Source organism: Sorex araneus, chromosome 1 (assembly GCF_027595985.1).
Source record: "Sorex araneus isolate mSorAra2 chromosome 1, mSorAra2.pri, whole genome shotgun sequence".
Lineage (NCBI taxonomy): Eukaryota > Metazoa > Chordata > Mammalia > Eulipotyphla > Soricidae > Sorex > Sorex araneus.
The window spans coordinates 242,585,756-242,609,992 of record NC_073302.1 but is presented as its reverse complement, the minus strand read 5'-3'; the positions used below and the strand labels follow the sequence as shown (position 1 = coordinate 242,609,992).

The 24,237-nt window shown below is 35.8% G+C and overlaps 1 protein-coding gene across 3 annotated transcripts in view; it reads left to right on the top strand.

The window, feature by feature from the left end:
* CDK8 (cyclin dependent kinase 8) overlaps positions 1–24,237 on the top strand; it is a 141,216-nt gene that overhangs the window by 99,797 nt on the left and 17,182 nt on the right. For all 3 annotated transcript variants that reach the window (XM_055146973.1, XM_055146968.1, XM_055146962.1), the window contains exons 5-6: positions 9,893–9,950; positions 12,414–12,545. In XM_055146973.1, coding sequence (XP_055002948.1) covers positions 9,893–9,950; positions 12,414–12,545 — 190 coding nt within the window. The remainder of the gene's footprint in view (positions 1–9,892; positions 9,951–12,413; positions 12,546–24,237) is intronic.

Sequence of the window (24,237 nt, the reverse complement as noted above, 5' to 3'; positions counted from 1 at the left end):
CACTCCTGGCTCTGTGCTCAGGATTCATTCCTGGCAGGGCTTAGAGGACCATATGAACTGTACTTCAAAAAATATATACAAAAAATTAGCGGAATAAAATAATGCAGGGTCTAGTTCACAAATAAAATTCCTTTCATATTCAAATGATAGAACAGTTTTTAATAGTGACTGAAATTAGACTTGTATGGTCTAATTGACATATAGAAAAAAGTACAAGTATATAATTTTATCTAATGACTTGTATTAGAATATGAGTAAAAATGAGTAAACTATAGAGTAACCAAAGAAATGACACAATATAGCAATGTGGTATAGTAGAGTATGTTGGCATTTGGATACTGTATAAAATAACATTCTAAAAATAAACATTCATTTAATTAAAATTGTACATTTAGAAACAGTTCACACAATGAGATATGCACAGAAAAATGGTACAGGTTAAGGCCCGTGCAGTGAATGCAACTGACCTTAGTTTGATTCTTGGTACCATGTGGTCCCCCTACCGCTGGTGACTCCCTGGAGGACCCCAGGTATCACAGTTTACACCTGTGACACCTGTCTAAAGCCCAGACACACAGGGCAGAAGCAGCAGCCCATCTTAGCTCTCACCTTTGTGCAGTTGGCAAAGAATCATTGCAAGTCCCTTCCACCCTTCTCACACAAACAAAAAACTCAGAAACATATTTACTAAGGCACTGCACTATCACAATAAAATAAAACTAGAAATAAAAGCAAAATTAGCTTAACTGTTAAATGCCATCAACCAAAAAAAGTGCCATAAAAATAGTTTGAAAACTCAAAACATGGTTGTCTTACAGCCCAATTTCAGAAGTTTTTGGAATCATACAGCAAAGATAAATAGCTTTGACCCAATTGCTTGAAAGACAAATAAAAAGCAAAAACACTTAGAGTATATATTTAAAAATCTGATAAAAGCACTAGTGATATTAATTTACCTTACACGAACATAAACATGTACATCTATCATATAAACAATTTTAAGGCCATTTACAGAGTAATATAGCAATATTAGGGAATGCCATTTTCTCTTATTGATTGATAATATTCAGTTGTACCCTGGCAGTAATATGTAGAGATTAGGAGGATAAACTCCACATCCAAACTGCCTGTCTTTGAACTCAACTTAGTTCTACTTGTGGCCAGAATAAATAAACTGGTTGCTATTAATCTCTCAGTTCATCTGAGGTCTTTCTGATGTGAGCCATTTTACCTATAAGTTGGAATCATAATGCCTACTTATTTAGAATCATTGTGAGAATAGAAGGATTGAAAATCTGTGCAGAGTACTTGGCATTCATGTTGAACTGTTTTTCCTGATTATAACCTCTTGTCCTGATTATAACCACTTTGAATGTAAAGAGGATTTTATTTGTGTATTAGACCCTGCATTATATGATTCCACTTAAGTTTTGGTACATTTATTTGAAGTAATCTCTGTAGATGAAGCTGTCAGTACCTGACACGATTACTGTTTCTTTTATGAGAACATTTGTTATCTACTCTTAGCAACTTTCAGATATATGCTACAGTATTAACTAGTCACGATGCCATATCATCAGCCCGGTAAGCTACCGAGAGTATCTCACCCACACAAAAGAGCCTGGTAAGCTACCCATGGTGTATTCAATATGCCAAAAACAGTAACAACAAGTCTCACAATGGAGACATTACTGGTGCCCGCTTGAGCAAATCGATGAGGAATGGAGTGATGGTGACAGTAACAGTATTTAGTATTTATCTTTTTCCTCTGACATTTTATTTAGCATAATGCAATTAAGGTATATTCATGTTGGCAGTGACAGGATTTCTTTCTCATGGCTAAATGATATAAAATGTATATATGCATGAGCTTTGATATATTTTCAGCGTATTTTTATATATATATATACATACACACATATACTGTTGGATATACAAACTCACAAGTGGAAGAAGCTGAATTACTGGATCATATGATACTTTTTCAACTTTGTGAGTAACCGCCATACGGCTTTTCTTAATGGCTGTAAATTAAACCAATGCCACACACAGAATACTCTTTTCTCCATATCTCAGTCAACATTTTGTAGATCTTCAAATTAGTGATTTTTTTTAAAAATTTTCTCTTTAGGAACCATAAATTAACAATTTAATAACATAGGGTTTCATGCATAAAATATTCCAACACCACATCCTCCTTTCTAGTGTTAACTCTCCTCCACCATTGTTCCAGTGTCCCCCCAGCTCCATGCTGTTCCCCCAACCCTCCTTTAGCAATATGCTTCCTACTAAAGACCATGGCTCCACTGATTTTTATGATTCCATTCCTGTTAGTATACTCCTGCATGTCATTCCTTACCTACAAATACCTTCTTGAAGAAATCAGGTGTATTTAGCACTTCAGCATTTTTGTTTTGTCTTTTACCTGAAAAGTTCTGCCTACATCTACTTACATAGTCATATAAAAGTAGCCCATACCTCTAGCTAGTCCCTTCTCATTCTTTAAATCATACTGCAAAAGTCACTCATGAGAAGACTAAAAGATAGCCATTGGGCACTTGAAAAAATGCTCATCATCACTTTTTATTAGGGAAAATCCAAATCAAGATGACAGTGGGATATCATACAAGTGAGAATGACATATCAAAAATACTGGGTATAGTTTTTTTGGTGGGGATGTGGTAAAAAAAGAACTTTCATCCACCACTTGTGGGAATGTTGTCTGGCCCCATGCCTATGTAAAACATTACGGAGGGTTCTCAGTAAACTCAGAATTGAACTCCCATATGACCCAGAAATCCCACTTCTGGGTATCTGTCCCCAGGATAGAAAATCATTCATTCAAAAGGACATATACACACCATTATTCATTGCAGTACTCAGTACAATATCTAAGACTTGGAATCAACCTAGATGACAGATACGTAGATCATGAAGATGTGTCATGTATTTAGAATGAAATAATTACACAGCTATAAGGAGTGATAAAATCACACAATTCTTAACAACATAGATTGAACGAGAAATAATGAAATTTTTAATTTTATTAAAGCACCACATTTTAAAGTTATTCATAGTTGAGTTGAAGACATAAATATTTCAGCACCCATCCCACTACCAGTGTCAACTTCCCTCCATCAGTGTTCTCAGGTGCCCTCTAATACTACCTCCCAACCCCCAGCCCCAGCCTGCCAGGCACCTTTTAAAGTTCGGTTGCTAAAGTTTGGGTCTCATGATTTCAGTGTTACTGACTCTTTGATTTGGATAGTTATCTCTATCATCTCAACACTACAGATATATCTGAATGCCCTTAACTCGTGTCCCCCAACAGCTTCTCATCTAACTCTTCTCCCTTTCCCTTTACTTCTTTCCTTCTCCCTGAATTCAGGGACAAAGGTGATATGGGCGTCCTCTCTTTAAACCACTGCATTCCTTCATCCAGTTATTCTAAATCCCACAATAGGTTTACCCTGTGTTCTTCTGTCTTCTGTTCAATCCATGTTGCTAAGAATTGTGAGCACAGGCATGGATGTGGGGAAAAAGGGACTCTCTTTCACTGTTGGTGGGAATGCCGACTGGTCCAGCCTTTCTGGAAAACAATATGGATAGTCCTTCAAAACTAGAAATTGAGCTTTCATATGACCCCGCAGTACCACTTCTGGGAGTATATCCCGATGATGCAATAAAGCACAGTAGAAATGACATCTGTACCTATATATTCATTGCAGCACTGTTCACAATAGCCAAAATATGGAAACAATCTGAGTGCCCTAAAACAGATGACTGGTTAAAGAGACTTTGGTACCTCTACACAATGGAATACTGTGCAGCTGTTAGGATAAAGTCATGAAATTTGCTTATACATGGATAGACATGGAGAGTATCATGCTAAGTGAAATGAGTCAGAAAGAGAGGGGCAGATATCGAAGGACTGCACTCATTTGTGGAGTATAGAATAACATGACATGAGACTGACACCCAGGGACAGTAGATAGAAGGGCCAGGAGGATTGCCCCATAGCTGGAAGACTGCTTCATGAGCGGAGGGGAGAAGGCAGATGGAATAGAGAATGGATCACTAAGAAAATGATGGCTGGAGGAACCAGTTGGGATGGGAGATGCATGCCGAAAGTAGATAATGGACCAAACATGATGACCTCTCAGTGTCTGTGTTACAAGCCATAATGACCAAAAGTAGAGAGAGAATCTGGGGAATATTGTCTGCCATGGAAGCAGGAGGAGGTTGGGAAAGGAGGGGGTATACCCGGGATATTGGTGGTGGGGAATGTGCACTGGTGGAGGGATGGGTGTTTGATCATTGTGTGATTGTAACCTAACATGAAAGCTTATAACTATCTCACGGTGAGTCAATAAACTTAAAAAAAATCCATAGAAATGAAATTAAAAAAAAAAATTGTGAGTACAGGTGGCCTGGATTCCATCCCTGGTACTGCATGGTCCCTCTAGTGCTTCTGGGGGAATCCTCAGTCACAAAGTATCCCATGAACACTGTTGGACCTGACCCCCACCTCTGCCCAACCAAAAAGAAAAGTTTGTTATCATTGTGTAGAATTTGAAGTTAACAATTTTTAGGTTGCATATAGACTATTTTTTTTGTGTGAATTTGGCTGAGCTCATAATTAAACTAGATCTTTTTTGCAAACTGATTTTATAATCTTATTTCTGCCCCTTTAGTAATAGTTGATATCGTATTTTTTCAGACTTTGTTTAAATTATGTTATATAATTTAAACTTAAAGCTTTACACAAATGTTAATTAAATCAGTTATGTTTGGAAAATATATTTGTAAAGTTACGCATATTAATATGTGCATACATTCTTTATTAGGAACAAATAGGCTCTCCCTGTATGTAGATAAGGTGGTTTTTTTTCCTATTGTCATGCAGTTCCTGTGTTGTGGCTTTTTTTTTTCACTTTTTTATTGAATCACTGTGAGATAGACCCTTACAAAGCTGATTGGATTTCAGTCATACAGTATTCCAACACCCATCCCTCCACCAGTGTACATTTTTCCAGCACCAGTGTCCCCAGGTTCCCTCCCATCTCCCCATCCCTGCCTGTCTCTATGGCAGGCTCTTTTCTTCTCTTTCTCTCTCTGTTGTCTCTATGGCTCTGTCTCTTTCTCTGTCTCTCTCTTTTTCTCTCGTTTTGGGCAGTCTTTTGCAATATTGATACTGAAAGGTTATCAAGAATATATCAGTACCTACTTTTAACCCTCAACTCTTGTCAAGCATGATCATTCCCAGCTGTTACTGTCATAGTGGTCTCTTCTCTTTCTTACCCTCAGCCTCACACACCCTTGGGGTTAATTCCAACCACTGACCAGTCCTCCTAACCTCTCTTTTTTCTGTCAGTGGATATTCTTTGTTGTTGTATTCGTGTCCCATTTAGTTGATGAAGTGAATGTTGTTTTTGTTAGTCTTTGAGAGAGTAAGTAAATCATCTTGTCAGAGTTAATTAAGGGGCTTATAATTCAGATTGATCTCATTATCACATAAAGTAGTATTCTATGCCTTAATTGCCTAAATATAAATTATGTTTGCTAATTCAAATACTTTTGATTATATGTTCACAATTTGGTAAAAAGAATTTTAGTTTCACTTTACCTTGTAAATAGATAAAAGCAAAGATTTAATAGAGGAGGCTACAGGGAGAAAGGAAGTGCCATCTATTTTCATGACTCCCATGAAGATAATTTTTTCATTAAACATATCTGTATTGAATGACAAAAAATATAATTCTGAGTCCTAGATAAGTGAAAACTAGTCAACATATTCATGTGCCTCAGTACTGCCAAGATATTGTGTACTATTCAAATTTCTGCCTCCATCTTCCACTACTGTATATAGACCAAACTCTGTAGTTACTTATTTTTATGTTGTGAATTCTCAAGATCCCTCTCTCCTGTTCTATCTTCTAGACCATCTCATGGTCTTTTCCATTTTGGGCAGGTCAGGTATTATTCATTTCCTCCATGAGATTTTTCTGGTCTGGTTTATTGATGTTGCCGGTTAGAACAGATTGGTGTCAGGGCTGGAGAGATACTATAGCAGTCAGGTTGCTTGCCATGCACGCGGCAACCAGGGTTTGATCTCCAGCATTCCTTGTGGTGCTCCAAGCTCACCAGGAGTGATTCTTGAGTGCAGAACTGGGAGTAAGCTTTGAGCACTGCCAGATGTGTTTCAGAAATTTAAAACAAAATTATTCCCTCTTTGATGTTTAGTAATTAATATGACTAATTTGTATAGTTCTTGGACTCTTTAGAGTATATGAACTTAGATGTTATAAGTAATTTTCATGTTGTTCCTATTATGAGGCAAATAGGGAAATTCTCCTAAATTATTTTTTAATTATGCAAAACAAAATAATATTTTACAGGAAACTAATGATTTATTCCTTTGCTTAAAAGGATACTGTTTCAATGTGGTGTTACATACTAAAGCAAAAATATATCCTTGAAGCCTTTCTAAGCCTTTCTTAAAACTAATCAATAAGCATTACAGCAGAAATGTTGAGAAAAGTATTCATGATGTTTGGATATTTTTATCTTTTCTCTTGAGATTTTCTGTTTTTTTTTTTTTTTTTTTTGCTTTTTGGGTCACACCTGGCGGTGCACAGGGGTCACTCCTGGCTCTACACTCAGGAATCACTCCCTGGCGGTGCTCAGGGGACCATATGGGATGCTGGGAATTGAACCCGGGTCGGCCGCGTGCAAGGCAAATTGCCCCACCCGCTGTGCTATCGCTCCAGCCCCTCTCTTGAGATTTTCTTTGGCTCATATTTACAAAAGAAATTTAATGTTCAATTTGTCTATAAAATCATCATGTCTGACATACGAATTGCTACCATAAAAAATGACATTTATTAAAATAACACATAGGAGGAGCTGGAGAGATAGTACAGAGAATAATAGGGTGCTTGCGTGGCATATGACTAACTCCTTTGCCATTCTTATAATGCTAACGGTCTCCTGAGCACCACCAGAAGTAGCCCATGAGCACAGAATCAGAAATAATCCCTGAGCATAACTGGGTATGACCCCTAACACCTACCCCACCAAGTAAAAATCAAGATTGTCTCTTTTATTTGTGTATAACTATGTAGCACTCCTAGACTGAGTTTAAATTTGCTTATAAGTTAATATTAGTAATGTTTTTAACTCTCAGATTTCCCTCAGATCATACAATAGGCAAAGAGTTGTCTAGTGAAATAATTTTTAGTTATTAACTGGAGCTTTGGACCCAAACCCTAAATAACTCAGCCAGTTCTTGGCTTTGAAAGTGTCTCTCTTTTTAAACTGTAAGTGATTTTTATATATTTAGAATCCCTGTGAATTAAGGAGGAGAAAATTCAGATTTTGCCTGTAGCAGAAACAAAAGGCCCTTTGGGGCAGAAATAATGACAAGAGTTGTGAGAAATGGAGCTTTAAAGGAGTATGGAGTGATAATGGTGCTGATCAACTGATGGGAACATACCATAAGGACTTAAATCCCATAATAGGGACTTGCAGAATGATGCGGGAACAGTGTTGAAGTAGTTTTATTTTGGGGCCACACTTAGCAGTGCTTATGGCTTACTCCTGCCTCTGCACTCAGGAATCACTCCTGGAGGTGCATGGGGGGACCTTCTGGGTTGCTGGAGATTGAACCTGGGTCAGCCGCATGCAAGGCAAGTGCCCTACCTGATATTACTCCTATTACTTTTGCCCCTGAAGTAATATTTTAGTAATGAATCATTAAAAATAATATTAGATGGGAAGAGAGTTAATATTTGGTTAAAGTGTAAGGAATATGGAGTTGGGGAGATGGGCCAGAGGTACCTGCCTTGCATGTTCAGGACCCTAGTTTAGCTTCTGGCACTGCCTCATTTTCCTCATACCTTAGCACTAGCCACATTTATCAGGAGTCCCTCATGCCACTGAGGTAGCCTAAGTAGCCCTGGCATTTAGCTTCTCCATCCTAGTTGGTAGAAGGTCTCCAATTGTAAGCCACAGTCTTCTGAATACTGTTTGGAAGTTCCAAAATAGAACAAATTCAAAGTTCAGGGCATGTGCTCTAGGGTTCGGATGAGTGGTACTGTAGCATAGCAAGAAAGCTCCCTCTCCAACCCTTTGTGAATTGAGAACAAAACTTCCCTTCATCCAGTTAGAAATGCTGCCTGATTCTTCTAGGAGAACCCTCCTTTTGCCTTCAGCATTTTATGCAAGTCTCAGAAATTCATTCATAGGTAGATTAGAGCCGTAAGGAGACTCTACTGGGTCTTTCGTTAATTGTCTTACTTGATACAGAAAAGCAGTTTTATTTATGTGAAATATTTCATGGGAATATAGTTCACAGGAATATAATTAAAAATTTTTTTTGTTGGAGCAGGTACTATAGGAATATTATATTTCGTCAGTAATAGTGCAGGGGTTATCAATAAATATGGCTAGGAAAGTAGTGAACTGATACCAGTGTTAACAGTCTTCATTATAAAATCTTTCATGTGATTGCTCTGACTAGTATTTGTGTTTGTTTTGGCGCCATATTGATGGTGGTTTGGTACCATGCCATATACACTCAAACCCTATCCTTGCTCAGTATTTGAGAACACACAAAATTAGTTTCACCTTTGTTTAGCAGACAGGTAGAACTAAAGTTGGATCAGTCCGATAGAAGGATGGGAGCTAAGGTTTGGAAACGACTTCTCTCTCTTTTCCTCTTTCATGTACCCCCTTTTCTCCTCGAAGAAAGACAATATATCAGTGTATTAGTATATATTCCTTATGTACTTGTACACAACAGATTTTTGATGAGTTTTATATAACATGTATATGTGGTAGAGTGTTCACCTTTCATGCAGCCGACCCGTGTTCGATTCCTCCGCCCCTCTCGGAGAGCCTGGCAAGCTACCGAAAGTATCGCGCCCGCAGGGCAGAGCCTGGCAAGCTACCCGTGGCGTATTGGATATGCCAAAAACAGTAATAATAAGTCTCACAATGAGAGATGTTACTGGTGCTTACTCGAACAAATCGATGAGCAACGGGATGACAGTGACAGTGATATATTGTTACATATATATGTATAATATACACACATACATACATATTTTTTGAAGGATTTATATCTGGTGGTGGTCAGGGCTTATTCCTCATGGTGTGCTCAGGCACCACTCCTGGAGGGGGTTAGGGGGGACCATATCTGGGTAGGCTGTGTGTAAGTCAAGTACCTTAACCATCTGTATATTGCTCCGGCCTCAGTTCTGCATATTTCTGGACTTAAGAAGATAAGTGTGAAATATTCCTTTTGTAAAATTTTGTTAGTGTTAGCTATCTTTTTATTAAAAAATAAGAATCTCAAAACTGTTAAGTCATATGATATATTCCCATTTGCTAACTCATTTGAAAAAGACTGTTAAATCAGTATCTCAGGGATTTGTTTAAACAAATATATGCCTTGCCCTTTCCCTCCCCCAAAATAGCAAGTGACCATTTATTTGTAATTAATTTATTACTGAGTGATAACTGATCTTTGAAGATTCATTATCCTTTAAAGTTGCAGAACATTTTATGTAATTGGAATAAACTGTATTTTAACTTTGTCAGATGCCCTTAGTCGTGAAAACGGACTGATAAAAGTACTTTAAAGGGCCTTTGTTTTACATAAAAGCTCTGTCATAATTGGGCCTTACTAAAGTTTGCATATTTCTTTTGCATATGTACACAGAGGGTATTTTTTTTGTGACTTCCTGTGCTTAATTTTAATTTTTTGAGTGAGTTTTTGGTTTTTCTTTAAAAGGGGGATTTGTGTTATTGGCATACTGTCTATTAAAAAAAACAAAACAAACAAAACACTGCTGTCTACTGAAAAAAAAACACTATTTTGTTTCCACAGAAACCTGCTAATATTTTAGTTATGGGTGAAGGTCCTGAGCGAGGAAGAGTAAAAATTGGTACGTTATATCTTTGATAAGTCACAGTGTAGTACGCTTTCAAACTTTGAAGACAGCCATATCACTTCTAATTTTTGCTGTAATAATAATGCATATATCTTGTAGTTTATGTGTTGAAGCCATTTCTGAACAATACACATATAAAAAATGTTTTTACTCTTAAAAAGTGTTAAACTTCAGACTGAAGTGTCCTAATGAAAAATAAACTATGCTGATTCTTAGACACCCTTGCTTTTATTAAAAATACCCTTCAGAGATGAGCGAGTGACTGCTATCTGTTAGAAGCCAGTCTTGCCTTTAGTTTCAGGGTTTACAGCAATATAATAATCTTAAGTTTCTATTCACTTGAACATTACTAGATGAGAACAGATGCCTCTGTTTACCTTATCTAAATTAGGAATTACAAACCAGGGAAGCTAGTCAGACCAGTTAGTCTAGAACCTTAAGTTCTAACAAGCTGGAGCTGGAGCGATAGTACAGCGGGTAGGGCTCTTCTCTTCCATGTGGTTGACCCAGGTTCAACCCCCAGCATCCCATTATGGTCCACAGAGAACTGCCAGGAGTAATTCCTGAGTGCAGAGCCAGGAGTAACCCCTGAGCATCACTGGGTGTGGCCACAAAACAAACAAAAATTATAACAAGTCTGTTTCATTTCGGGTCCTTTGCCCAATGGTGGGAGCAGGAGGAGGGGCGAATGTAGCAAATAGGAATAGAGGGTATGGCTCAGTAGTACAGTACATGCCTTACATATTTGAAGCCCTGGGTTTGATCCCTAGTACTTGAAAAACAAAACTATTTTGTACCTTGAATGTTTTCTTATAGCTCTGTTTTTCTATATCCATCCTCTCCCCTCCCCCTTCTCTCTGTTGACCTATAAGTTTAGAACTATACTCTTTTTTTAAAAAAAAATCATTTCCAATTTATATGCCACATTTTAATAATTTGTTTAATGTATTGGTCAGAAAATGTTATAATAATTATATTGATTCAAAGGCAGTGTAATTTAGGAGTATGTAACAAAGTCAGTACTTTATGATTACAGAATTTAACATGAATTATAATTATTATCTGATTTGCATTACTTAACCCACAAAGAAAAACCTGGGTGTTCCTGACCCCCCTTCTTTGTCACTCCCTGTAAATCCCCAAAATCTCATGGAAATTTTCTTTTAACATAAACTTTACAAATGTTTTAGTAGTAGGAACATTTGATGTACTTTAGAATACTCCTAGTCTAAACTTCTGAGAACTCGGTCCTGAACTTAACTTAGTTTCATCACTGCAGATTAATTAAATATGTGCTTTTCAGGTGGTGGTTTTCAACCCCTGGTCTGAGGACCGCTACAGGTCAGCCAGTGTGAAAAGGTGGAACACCGTTTTAAAGGGTTCTATCCAGTCCAGTTTGCTGGCATTAAATTCAAATGTAAGCTCTTAAAATATGTAGATTATTAAAAAGAAAAGTACCCAGCCAAACAGACTTAGATGTGTTCTTCACTGTAAGATTTGGAGAAATTTTTATATATTCTGTGAAAATTAGCTTGAAATTGTACTTTTCAGAAATGTGTATGAGGATGCTGGTTTGGGAGACATTCCACAGCCTACAGTACTCATATTTAAGAAGAAATACTAGCTTTTCTGTACACAATATTTATTAAATCAAACTCACAGTTTTTATTCATTGCCAAATTTCTGTGGTATTTCATATAACCTTTATAAGTAAATGGACCAGGACCCGTTTGAGCAAAAATTTATTAGAAGAGCAGATCTGAACAAATGGTGGGTAAATCTCAGAAATTTTCAATAAATGTTATAAAAGTGGTCAGAATATATTTGGAAAAGCTGTGTATAATGAATGGCTGTATACTTGATACTAAAAGGACACAGAATCACTCTGAAAAGTGAGTTTTGTCAAATCATTTAATTTGTTCTAACTCTGGTTTCATTTTAAAAGGTGGCACTTGAATTATATGATCTTTAGATTATTTCCTAGTTAAAAAAGAAACTGATAATTTTAAGATTCATAAAATTAAAACCACATAAATTCTGGAGTGGGAGATTAGTGTTGTTAATGTATCATATATTTAAAATCTGATTAAAACAGTGAACAGGCTTATTAATAGAAATAATAGAAAGTCTTAATCTATTTGATTTGGTTTCTTTTTGCTTATGACCTTTACAGATAGTGGAAAGATAGCTTAATAACTCCCTAATGGGGTATGACAGATGGGAAGAAATCTTTACAGAGTAGTTATAATGTCTCTAGCCCATTTAAAGAGCTTGTCACAGTAATTACAAAGAATGAAAATCTCAAATTTGTTTCATATTAGATTTTTGAAAAACATGGAATGTTTTGTGGCTATTTTCACCAAATTCACACTTTTTCATCTGTAAATATTAATAGTAGACTTAATGAACAAATAAATTTATAAAATTCTGTTTAACATTCATTTCCTTTTTTTACAGCTGATATGGGCTTTGCCCGATTATTTAATTCACCTTTGAAGCCTTTAGCAGATTTGGATCCAGTAGTTGTAACATTCTGGTACCGAGCCCCAGAACTACTTCTTGGAGCAAGACATTATACCAAAGCTATTGGTGAGTAGAACTAATTAAACTTTCATGGCACTTTCAAAGTAACATTTTTTAATGGTAAAATACACATATTTCTATGTATTTTTAAAATCAAATAGTGCAGAAAATCAAAAAGTAAGAGCAAACACTAAGCTAGAGTTACACTTCCTAGAAATAACATCATTAGCATTAGTATTTCATTACAGACATCATTTTATTATTGATAGATTAAAAAATTTATTTAATAAGGGGGCGGAGCCATAGTACAGCGGGTAGGACATTTGCCTTGCAGGCAGCCAACCTGGGTTTGATCCCCGGCATCCCATAGGGTCCCCAAGCAACAGCAGGATTAAATCCTGAGTTGCAGAACCAAGAGTAACCCCTGAGCATCGCTAGGTGTGACCAAAAAAACAAAACAAAACAAAAAATTTTTTTTTTAACAAATGTACTCATTCTATACATTCTAAGTAAAAACTATTTTTTAATTTATTTTTATTTGAAAAGATAAGTGAACAGAGTAAAATTTTTAAGTCATTGAACTTCAGACAATTGTTAATTTCAACCAAAAGAATTATTAGTTACTATAAAAGATCCCCTTAACATCAAAAAAAATTATTATGGGAAAAACTAGGGGGGTTGAGCATTTTAACTCTTTTCATTTTTTTGATACTATTAATTGCCTCTATTAGAAGAATTACATTAGTGGCATTATACTCTACCAACAAAATTAGAAACTGATGGTATCATACTTCCTACCAACAACCCTTCAAATTATAAAGTATATTATTATCATTATATTTCAAATAAACAATTATTTTTTCTTTACAAATTATATTTCCCACAGTGGCTTATGCTTGAAATGTATATCCTGTCATGTATCAGTATTCAACTACTACAGCCCTTTTTGTGTCTTTTCCTTTACTTGAATCTTTATTTTGATTATTGTTTGCTTGAGTTTTATTGTCATGTAGTTTGTTCTAATGTGCTTTTTCATGTTTATTTTTTATTTCATTTGTTCTATACTCTAGGTAGTATTAAGCCCACTTTTGTTGGGTAACTTCATCCTTAGACTTTTTTTAATCCTTTGTTCTATTCTAGTTTTTGGTTTCATTCTAGCTTTTCTCGTTTTATAATTCCGGGTTGGATTTATTGATTTCTGGATTTCATTATTTCATCCTATATTTTGTGACAGTGTATATTAAAGTAATTTACTTTGGAGAGAGATATTTTAGAGGTAAATTTTAAAAATTCTTGTATTTTTGATAAAAGCCTTAATCATACTTGGCAGTTTAAGATGTTTTAAAATTCTAGGTACGGAAAAATTTTCCTTCAGAATTTGATACTCCTTTATTATCTTCTGGCATCAGTGTAATTAAGGAAAAATCATCTGAGTGGATCAGGGTTATTGTGAAAACATGTTTCTCATCTTTTATGTTTCACAGTGATATATGCTTGCCATGTGGTAGGCACATTCAGTCTTGAGGTCATGTCTCATAGCCCATACTCACTTGTACTGCATATTTAATTCTTCATCTCTCCTTTGCATACAGTCTCCTTCCCCCACCCCCATATATTTTCTTACCTAAAGAGTGTAGTCAGATATTTGACTTGGATTGGAACTTGTCTACCAGTTTTCTTATGTTTTTCTTCTGCCTTTGTCTTCATTTCCTTGAAATCCTTCTTATTCAGATTTTTAATTTGTTAATGCATTACAAAGTTCTATGGAAAGAAAACCTAAAAGTTTTGTTTTTTTTTTTTTTTTTGAGAATGGTGATGATTTTAAATATATGCAACTTGCTATATTCCTGGAATAATTTTCTGTTTCCTTTGTAGGCACATTCTTTATTTACATATGTTTATCTTTCATGTGGCATGTGTTCTTGAACTTTTAATTTTCATAATCTTTATTGAGGAACTTTGGTTTACAATACTATTAATGATGGTTTCTTTAACTACACTCATCACCAGAGTACCACTTCCCTCTATGAATGAGCCTTCTGTTCAACACACCCCTACCCTCTTGCAAGCTCCCTAAAGTCAGTTCTGTTACCTTTAACCATTTATTGCATATTTATTGTTATTTTTAAGACATACAGTAAGGTAGATTATTCTGTATATTTCTGTAACTAATCTGCATGTTACAGAAATTCTGTAATTATTTTGATATTTTGTATTATTCTATAAGAGATTATTCTGTATCTCTTTGCTTCTGACTTACTTAGCATTATACCCTTAGTTCCATCCATACAGCAGTAAATTGTATCATTTTCCCACCTTTCTTAGAGCTGAATAGTATTCCATTGTGTAGATGTATTACATTTTTTTATCCATCATCCATAGTTGGACTGGAGGCATAACACAGCAGGTAGGGCGTTTGCCTTGCACACGGCCAACCCAGGTTCGATTCTTACGTTCCTCGAAGAGAGCCCGGCAAGCTACTAAGAGTATCCCACCTGCACAGCAGAGCCTGGCAGACTATCCGTGGTGTATTTGATATGCCCAAAACAGTAACAACAAGTCTCACAATGGAGACGTTATTGGTGCCTGCTGCGGCAAATCGGTGAACAATGGGACAACAGTGGTACTAAATCCATAGTTGGACATTTGGGTTGTTTCCATATCTTGGCTATTGTACTAGTGCTACAGTGAACATAGCTGTACATATACCCTCTCAAATTAATGTTTTTATGTTTTGGGTATAGACTTCAAGAAGTGGTATTGCTGTGTCATATAGTAGCTCTAATTTCACTTTATTGGGAAACCTCCGTATTCTTTCTACAGAGATTGAACCAAATGGCATTCCTACCAATAGTGAATGAGGATGGCTTTCTCATCACAGTCTCACCAATACTGGCTATTTCCAGATTTTTTGATACATGCTATTCTCAGTGGTGTGGAGATGATATCTCACTGTTGTTTTGATTTGCATTTCCCTACTTATAAGTGATGTTAAGCACTTTTTCATATACATGTTTTCATATACCTGTGTATATTCTTTGTGTCTGTTCATCTCCCTCTATTTTTGGATTGGATTGTTGATTTTTTGTTGTTGAGCTTTGTGAGCGCCTTATAGATCTTGCATGTCAGCTCTTTATCTGATGCATTGTGTGTGAATATTTCCTCCTATTCAGTAGGGTGTCTAAATTTTTTATTTTAGCTTAGGTTTCTTTTGCTGCACAGGACCTTTTAATTTGATGTAGCCTTTTTTGTTGTCTTTGCCTGTGGTCAGCTTGTTGAAGACACCTCTTAGATCCATTTCTTGGAGAGTTTTGCCTGTGTTGTCTCCAGTGTCTTTTATGGACTCTGGATTATTCTCAAGGTCTTTAATACACTTTGCATTAATTTCTGTGACTTGTGTGAGATAAGGTCTCAATTTCATTTTCTTACTGTAGTTATCTGGTTTTCTTAGATTTTCTTTGTTCCGCTTCATGTATTTAGCTCCTTTGTTATAGATTAACTGCCTATAAACCTGGTTTTTTTTTTGTTTTTTTTTTGTTTTTTTTTTTTTGCTTTTTGGGTCACACCCAGCGATGCTCAGGGGTTACTCCTGGCTTTGCACTCAGGAATTACTCCTGGCGGTGTTTGGGGGACCATATGGAATTCTGGGGATCGAACCCGGGTCGGCCGCGTGCAAGGCAAATGCCCTACCCGCTGTGCTATCGCTCCGGCCCCAAACCTGTGTTTTTAACTTAGAACTCTCAGTTCATTTCATTGGTTTGCTGATCTGTCTTTAGTCTAATACCATGCAGTGTTGATTATTATAACTTTGTAGTATACTTGAAAGTTGGCAGAATATACCTGCATCCTCTCCTCTCCTCCTCTTCCCCCACACCAAAATGCTTTTTTTTTTGGGGGGGGGGTGAGGGGATTATGGCTCTATACAAATTTTAGTAGTTTATTTCAAATCTTTGAATAATGTCATTGGACATTAATGGGTAGTGCATTTAGTACAATACTTCTGGTAGGAAGGTCATTTTGACAACATTGATTCTTCTAATTTATGAACAGCAAATAGCTTTCCATTCTTTGGTTGCCTCTTCTATTTCTTTCAGCAGTAGTTTATAGTTTAAACAGTATAAGTCTTTCATATCCTTTAATTCTTAGGTACTTGATGCTTTTCATTACTATTTTTAGAGGCATTGACTTTTTACTTTCAGTTTTTTTCTACTGCATTGTTTACATACAGAAATGCCACAGATTTTAGCTTGTTAATTTTGTAACCTACTACCTTATTAAAGTTTTTTTGTTTTTTATGGAATCATTAGGATTTTAAATGTAAATTAATTGTTTGCAAATAGTGAAAGAATTTCAACTTTTCCAGTTTGTATTCATTTGATTTTGTATCTTGTCTGAAAGCTGTGGCAAGGTTTTTCAAAACTATGTTGAGTAAGAGTGTAGAAACTGCACAACTTTGCCTTGCACCTGATCCCAAGGGAAAGGCTTTCAGTTTTTTACCATTGGGTATGGGGTTTTTTTGGTTGTTATATGGCCACTATACCTTGGGTTACAGTGTTTCTTCCATCCCTGGTGTTTTGGAGTTGTGTTTTATTTTGTTTTTTATTTATCATGAATGGATGTTGGATCTTGTCAAAAGCCTCTGTATCAGTTGATATATTTTTTTAATCTTTTTTTTTGCTGATACATGTTTTATTAATCGATTTGGGTATATTGAACCATCTTTGCATTGCTGGAATGAACCCCACTTGATCATAGTCTATAATCCCTTTGATATATTATTGGATTTGGTTTGCTGATGCTGAGGATCTTTGCATTGGTATACGTGAGATATTCATGTGTAATTTTATTTGATAGTGTCTATGTTTTTGGTGTTATATTTGCTTCATTGACACTGTTAGAGAGAATTCCTGTTTTCTTCTGTGTTTTGATAAAGCTTGAGGAGTATGGCACTGTGACTTCTTTGATGTTTTGGTAGCTCATGAATGAACTCATCTGATCTGGGATTTTGTTCTTGGGGAGTGAGATATTGATGTCTACCGGTACTAATGTGCTGACATTGACACATATTTCTTCAGACCTATTAGTCTTTTCAGTTGCTTTGTAAATTTTGCTGCTCCTTCACTTGGTGTGTAAATAGGTAGATAGATAGATATAGACAGATATGTACATAAATATGTTAATAAGAATAAAGTTCTCTTGGTATGTTGTTCTCAATCAGTATGTCATGCCCCTCCCTTTTATTATCTTCTTGATTGCTATTTGGTCTGAAACCATTATGGCTGTTCTTTTTTCTTAGTACCCTGTAAGATTGTCTTCAAGCCTTTCACTCTGACTCTTTGTTTATCATGAGAGTCTAAGTCTCCTAGGTTGAATTTTGTTTCCTGATCCGTCTTTTTAAAAATTTTTTCCTACTTATTCTGGCCACACCTGGCAATGCTCAGGGCTTACTCCTAGCTCTGCACTCAGGAACTAATCCTGGCAGTGCTTGGTGGACCATATAGGATGCTGGGGATTGAACCTGGGTTGCTCACATGCAAGGCATATGCCCTGCCTGCTGCACTATTGCTCTAGCCCCATCTGTGTCTTTGTATGGAATAGTTTAATCTTTGATGTTTAGAGAAATTATTGATATGAAGGTATTTGTTGCCTGTCTATATGAGGAGTTTGTTGCTTGCACTACTTGTTTATTTCTTATACATGGTCTTTAGCTGTATGTCATTGTCAGAGCTTAGATTCCAGATATGTTCTCAGTTGCTTTTTAAAGAATTTTTTTTTTTAATCCCCCCTTCTACTCTGAGTGACTGTCTTGCTTGGTAGAGGATTCTCTGTTGAAGGTTTGTATATGCTATTACAATCCTTTCTTGCTTGTAGGATTATGAAAGAGAAATCTGCTATGAATCCCCTGCTTTTTCTCTTGTCGAGGAGGTTGTGCTTCTGTCTTGCTCCTGTGTAAGGTTCAGAGTGAAAGGCTGCAAGACAGTCATAGGAGTCTCTCTAGTTCTTGCCATTTTGATTACAAAATGCCTTAATGTTTTGTTTGGTTTACTCTGGTTGTTATTTTTTTGAACCTCTTGAATCAGCTTCCTATCCCACTCTTCAGGTTGGGGAAATTTGCACCAATTATTACTTTAACTAGTCTTTCTTTTCTCCCTCTTTCTTCTCCTTCTGGATGATTCTGAAGTTCTTCCTATTGGAGTTTTCGGTAATATCCCTTATATTCTCCATTTTTCCTCATTCTATTTTCTATTTTCTCTTCATTGTTTTCCCCTATGGGCTTTCTTAAAGTTTGTTGAATCTTGTTATTTCTAAATTATTAATATGGTAATTGTCCTAAAGACTTCTTCTGGTAGATTACAAAGATCTGATGTTATTGAAGATGTCCTAGGCTTTTGTTTCCCTTTAATGGCACCTCGTTTTTCTTTCCCCCACTGTCTTTGGTGCTCAGTTCACATCGAGAGAGATTAGACTGGGCCAAGCGTTGGGTTGGGCTGGTGTTGTCTAGGCCCAGACAGTACTCTCTGGTTAGTGCTGGGAATGAGCAGATGTGTGGAAGACACAGTGGATGTGCTTAGACCCATAGTTATATAGTGACTTTTTATGGTACTGGGCTGAAGTCTAACGATTTCCAACAGAACTTAAGAGTGTGTAGAGGATGGAACACAGTTGCAGCGCAATGGTTGCTTGATTTTGGACCTTCCACTTGCAAAGTCTGGAGTCTGTGTGTGCAGCTCCAAAGTTCTCTGGCTCACATTTGCAGATGTAGACCACAGTTCAGTGGCACCCTCCCATTCCTTTCAAATCCCCAAGAAACCCAGTAATTCGTCAGCATAGAAAGTGAAGTTTGGCAGGTAGGACCTGTAGATGGAAGCCACTATCTGATATCACCCCTGGGTAAGTTCAGCAGCCCTGCTGACCAGGAGATGAGGTGGCTGTTTGTTGATTCTTTTTTGTTTTGAGGCCACACCTAGTATTGCTTAGGCATACTCCTGGTTCTGAGTTTGGGGAATCACTCCTGGTAGAACTTGGGGGGATATAGATGTGCCAGGGAATCAAACTCAGGTCAGCAGAATGTAAAACAGGTGCCTTACCTGCGATACTCTTTCTCTAGCCCTTACTGTTTTCTGATTGCTCTTTGTATTTAAAAATTCAGTTTTCAAGCCAGAGCCATAAGGCACTTGCCTTGCATGTGGCTGACCTTGAGTTTGATCCCCAGAATCCCGTATGGTTTCCAAGTGAGCCAGGAGTAAGCTTCGAGTGCCACTGGTGTGGCCCAAAAACCAAAAGAAAAGAAAAATCAGTTGTCAAAAACTGTTTAGAGGGCCGAACTGATAGTGCATGTAGTCAGTCCCTGAGCACTGCTGGTTGTGCCCCCTCCCCCCTTACCCCCCCCTGAAACCAGCAGCAGCAACAAAGAAATTACCTAAACTGCTTGGAAACCTTACTTTATTTTGGTAGTGTTTATGTTGATCCATTTAACTGCCTTTAATTGGGGAAACTCCAAATGCCAGTACAAAATGGCATTTTTTTGTACCAAATTATTTAGTAGAAGAGTGATTCTGCTTTCTTGTTCTGGGAAGACCCAATATGGAGAAGAAGGAGAGGGAGATCAAAATATAGAATTTATAGCTGTTTATTCCCAGAGTTGTACGGGACCAATCTGTATTCCTCTCAATAGTAAAATTGTGAATTTGTAATCTGCCTTCTGATTTTTAGGAATATTTTTATAATCAAGTCTTCACAGGTAGTGAAAATTTGACCTCTTCAGAGATAACTTTCTTCATTCCATTCTAAAGTGACCATCTACTTAGAACACGGAACACTTCTATCTTGTCTTGATTTCATTTGAATAATATCTAAAATTCACTACAATAGATAAACTTTGCTGAGCTCTTTGCCATGGTAGATCTGTGCTTAAATGGTATATGTAGATAAGTGAATAATCTTGTCCCTGTTATTTTTATTAGTGTGGATTTATACTTTTTTCACTTTGTTGCCATTTTAATATACTTACTAGAAGGAAAAAGAAACATAAGTGATGATCATTTTCCCATATCAATTGTGTATGCAACTTATCTTTTCTACAGAAGATATTTAAAGCCATTTCACATGATCTTCAGATCTGCATTGAGGCCGTGTTTCATTCTATAGAAAAGTAAAATGCAATTAAGTGTTTTAAAATCAGAAGGAAAATGAAAATTAGCAAAACTAGGCATATTTTTAAATGAATATTATTATTCCAAATACATTTAGCTATTTCTGGTCAAGCATATACTAATTGCATATATAAACTAATAAGATACATAATTATTTTTTACCTAGAAAGTATTTAATTAAAAGCTGTGTTACTTTTGGTAAGATATATTAAAAAGACTATCCAAAGGCGGGAGTGATAGTGCATTGAGTAGGGCATTTGCCTTGCATGCGGCCAACCCAGGTTTGATCCCCAGCATCCCCCAAATACTTCCAGGAGTGGTTCCTAAGTGCAAAGCCAGGGGTAATTCCCGAATGTCACCAGGTGTGACCCGAAATCCCCTCCACCGAAAAAAGACTAAGAACAGATAACCTGATTTTTTCTGTTCACTGCAATTTGAAATTTTTTAATTGAGGTAAAAACATTTTCCAAAAAACTTATGACTCTAGCTCATTTCTAACTCATTATTACATTTTCTTGTGACATATTGTATGGTGAAAAGAAAGGTTTTTTTTATAGAAGATTATTTATATACCAAAAACAGTAACAATAAGTCTCTCAATGAGAGACATTACTGGTGCCCGCTCGAACAAATCGATGAGCAATGGGATGACAGTGATTTATTAGGACATAACTATAGTTGATAGTTCTGATGTGGAGCAGTTTGTCACATAATTAAACTATAGGCAGTGATGTAGATTTCCTCATTAAAATGGCTTTATAATTGGGGAAAGAGAAGGTCTTTCTACATTTTTTCTTCTCTTCATCATAAAAATTGATAATTAGATACACTTTTTTGAACTTAAGAGAAATAAATTAATGCAAACTACGTACTTCACTCTTGGGGAGTCCAGTTGAGAGAGAATGAGTGAGAGTGCATGTGATTAGGCAAGATATAAACTATATATAAACTAATATATAAACTGAAGATAAAAATTTGACTTGTTATCTTATTAAACCCTCTTAAATGCTGAAAGTTCTGTGACATTAGATGAAAATCAGAGGTTCAGGAGATCACAGAGGGAATTGAATAGGAGTCTGGTAGGGGAGACAAAAATGAATGTCAGTGTTAATACATCTTCCATGGTGGTCCTCAAACACTCTTCCCCACCGCCACCCCCATCTCCAGGGTACCAAACCAGTCAATAGTAATCTTGGAAAACATGTTTTTTTTCTGTCAAAATATCTATTCTAAAAATAATGTAGTGTGCTTACTTTAAATATCACCTTTGGTTTGAGGGAAATAAACCATTTTGATACTTTAAATAATTGAAGAAATAAAAAAATATTTTTTCCTCAATTTCTCTCCCTTACAGTCTCTACACTAGTATCTACACTACAGTGTAGATAATTTTAACTGTAGTGTAGTATCTACACTACAGTTAAAATTATTTCACAAGAAATTTCCTAGCATTTGATTTCCCTGTTAAGATAGTTGTATGAGCAAATGATAGAAGAACCACTGTAGTTGAATGTGCATGTAAGTTGAATGTTCATTTTAAGGACATCATACAGAAGGGTCAGATATGTTAGTAAACTTTAGAGTACTTTAAACTGATATGAAGCAGCAAAAGAGCATAAAGATCTGAATACATCAAACGAACAAATTCCCAATCTGTTTTATATACTAATTGTAGTCCTCTGGTCATTTATTCATAGTGCAAAAATACAAAGTGAGTTGTTAAAGAGAGGAAGTAAGATTTTAGTAACTATCGTATTCTCAGGAACGAAGTTTAATTCAACCCTGAATAGGGTTTTATTTGTTTGACTTTGGTAGAAGAAACTGAGGCAGGTATTTCTCTTTAATTGCCTCTAAAGCAATCTTAAAAGTTTCACTAGAGTATGGAATTTAAAGCTCAGATGACTCATTGTCATTTTATTAAATAGGAAGATTACAATAAAATGGAATGAAATTTTACTCTAATGATAAAAGCTATATTATATTTTATAATAGGTGTGCATTCTGTGGTGTCAAGTCATTAACATCTTCCAACTCCATTCGAGCATGTATGGCATACTTTGCTTGGTTAGCTATTGTCTATGCATAAGCATCATGCATTTGGAAAGTGGAGGAGAATTTATATGTTTCTAATCTGGAAAGTCTTTCTGGAAGGAGTTAGGCATATTGGTGAGCAGCAGAAGATATTTTTCATAAACTTGGCATAACCTCGGAAAATAGGCAGGCTTTTTTGTAAAGTTTTAGAAGTTTGTCTGAAATAGTAATCTCATAAGGACTTTAAAGAATGGTGATGTTGATGGAGGAAATATATAGAAGAAATATAATGAGTTTATTAGGGTAAGGTACAACAAGAGTTTAATAAATTATTTCCCCCCTACTTTTCTGGCTTAATTTTTTCAAAACAATGTAGTTTTAAATATAGCTAAACTATTAAATTAACTCATTTCTCTACTTATTTTCTTCTTCAAAATTTTTTAGAGCCAACCTTGTCTCTTTGGTGCTGTAGAAATTTTAGACTAACACATCAGTTTTTTTATTGACTATCCTCTGTGACTCTGTATGAGGATGTGACTTAGCCATCAAGCATGTACCTAAGAGAGGCCTTAGGTTTGAACCTAGAACCACAACCCCAACACCCCAAGATACTACTAGACATCAGGTTTTCAGGGGTACCTATGTAAAAAGAATAATCACAAAGTGATTAATTTTCACATTTATTTATTGATGCTGCAAACAAAAATTCCATATGATAGTATTAACTAGATTTGGTTCTATAATACATACCAAACTAATAAACACGCTCTCACTTTTTTAGTCATTTATTTATAGCCAGGATGTGTAATCCTTAGGTAAATAAATTATTAACTTTTTACTCTTAAATGTAAATGAGATAATTTTTAATTAAATTGTATATTTTTCAGTTTTGGAAGTGTCATTTATATATCAACAATCTAATGTTTATTTTCTATTTAAGTCATAATTGCTATGTTATTTGAACCATCAGCTGAAACATAGAGGTTAAATTGTGATTTTTTTATCTTTATTAAGTACTTAACAAAATCTGACATTTTATAATAGATGTTGAAAAACTTGTCAGACAGAAATACTCTTCCTTAGAGTATTTGATTTTAAATATTTTCTTCTTGGAATAACACCTTGCTCACTAGTGTTAACATGGCAGAATAGTTATTAATGACTTCAACTTTGAATGCTAGCAAATACATACACAGATGTAGAAAACATTTCTGCCACAAAAATTGCTTATTTTTGGCAATATGCCCAATTTCAGAGGCTTTTTTAGGTTTTTTTTCTTTATTTTTTGTTTAGTTCTGTTTGTTTGTGGTTCCCAGACTCGAGATGCTACTTCATGTATTTTATACATAAGGTTAATTTCTGAGGCACTTAAAGCTAACCAATAATTCATTTAATGTATTTGATTTACACTTGGAATAAAACTGCTGGGTGGGATAGAGGTATAACTGAGAATGAAAAATTGGGATGGGTGGACGGGAAATTAGGAATAATATTCCATTATATCTATAATTTTAATTGCTTAGGAATTAATATAAATTATTAGGGAAAAAAACACTCCCCGCCAAGATAAAAAT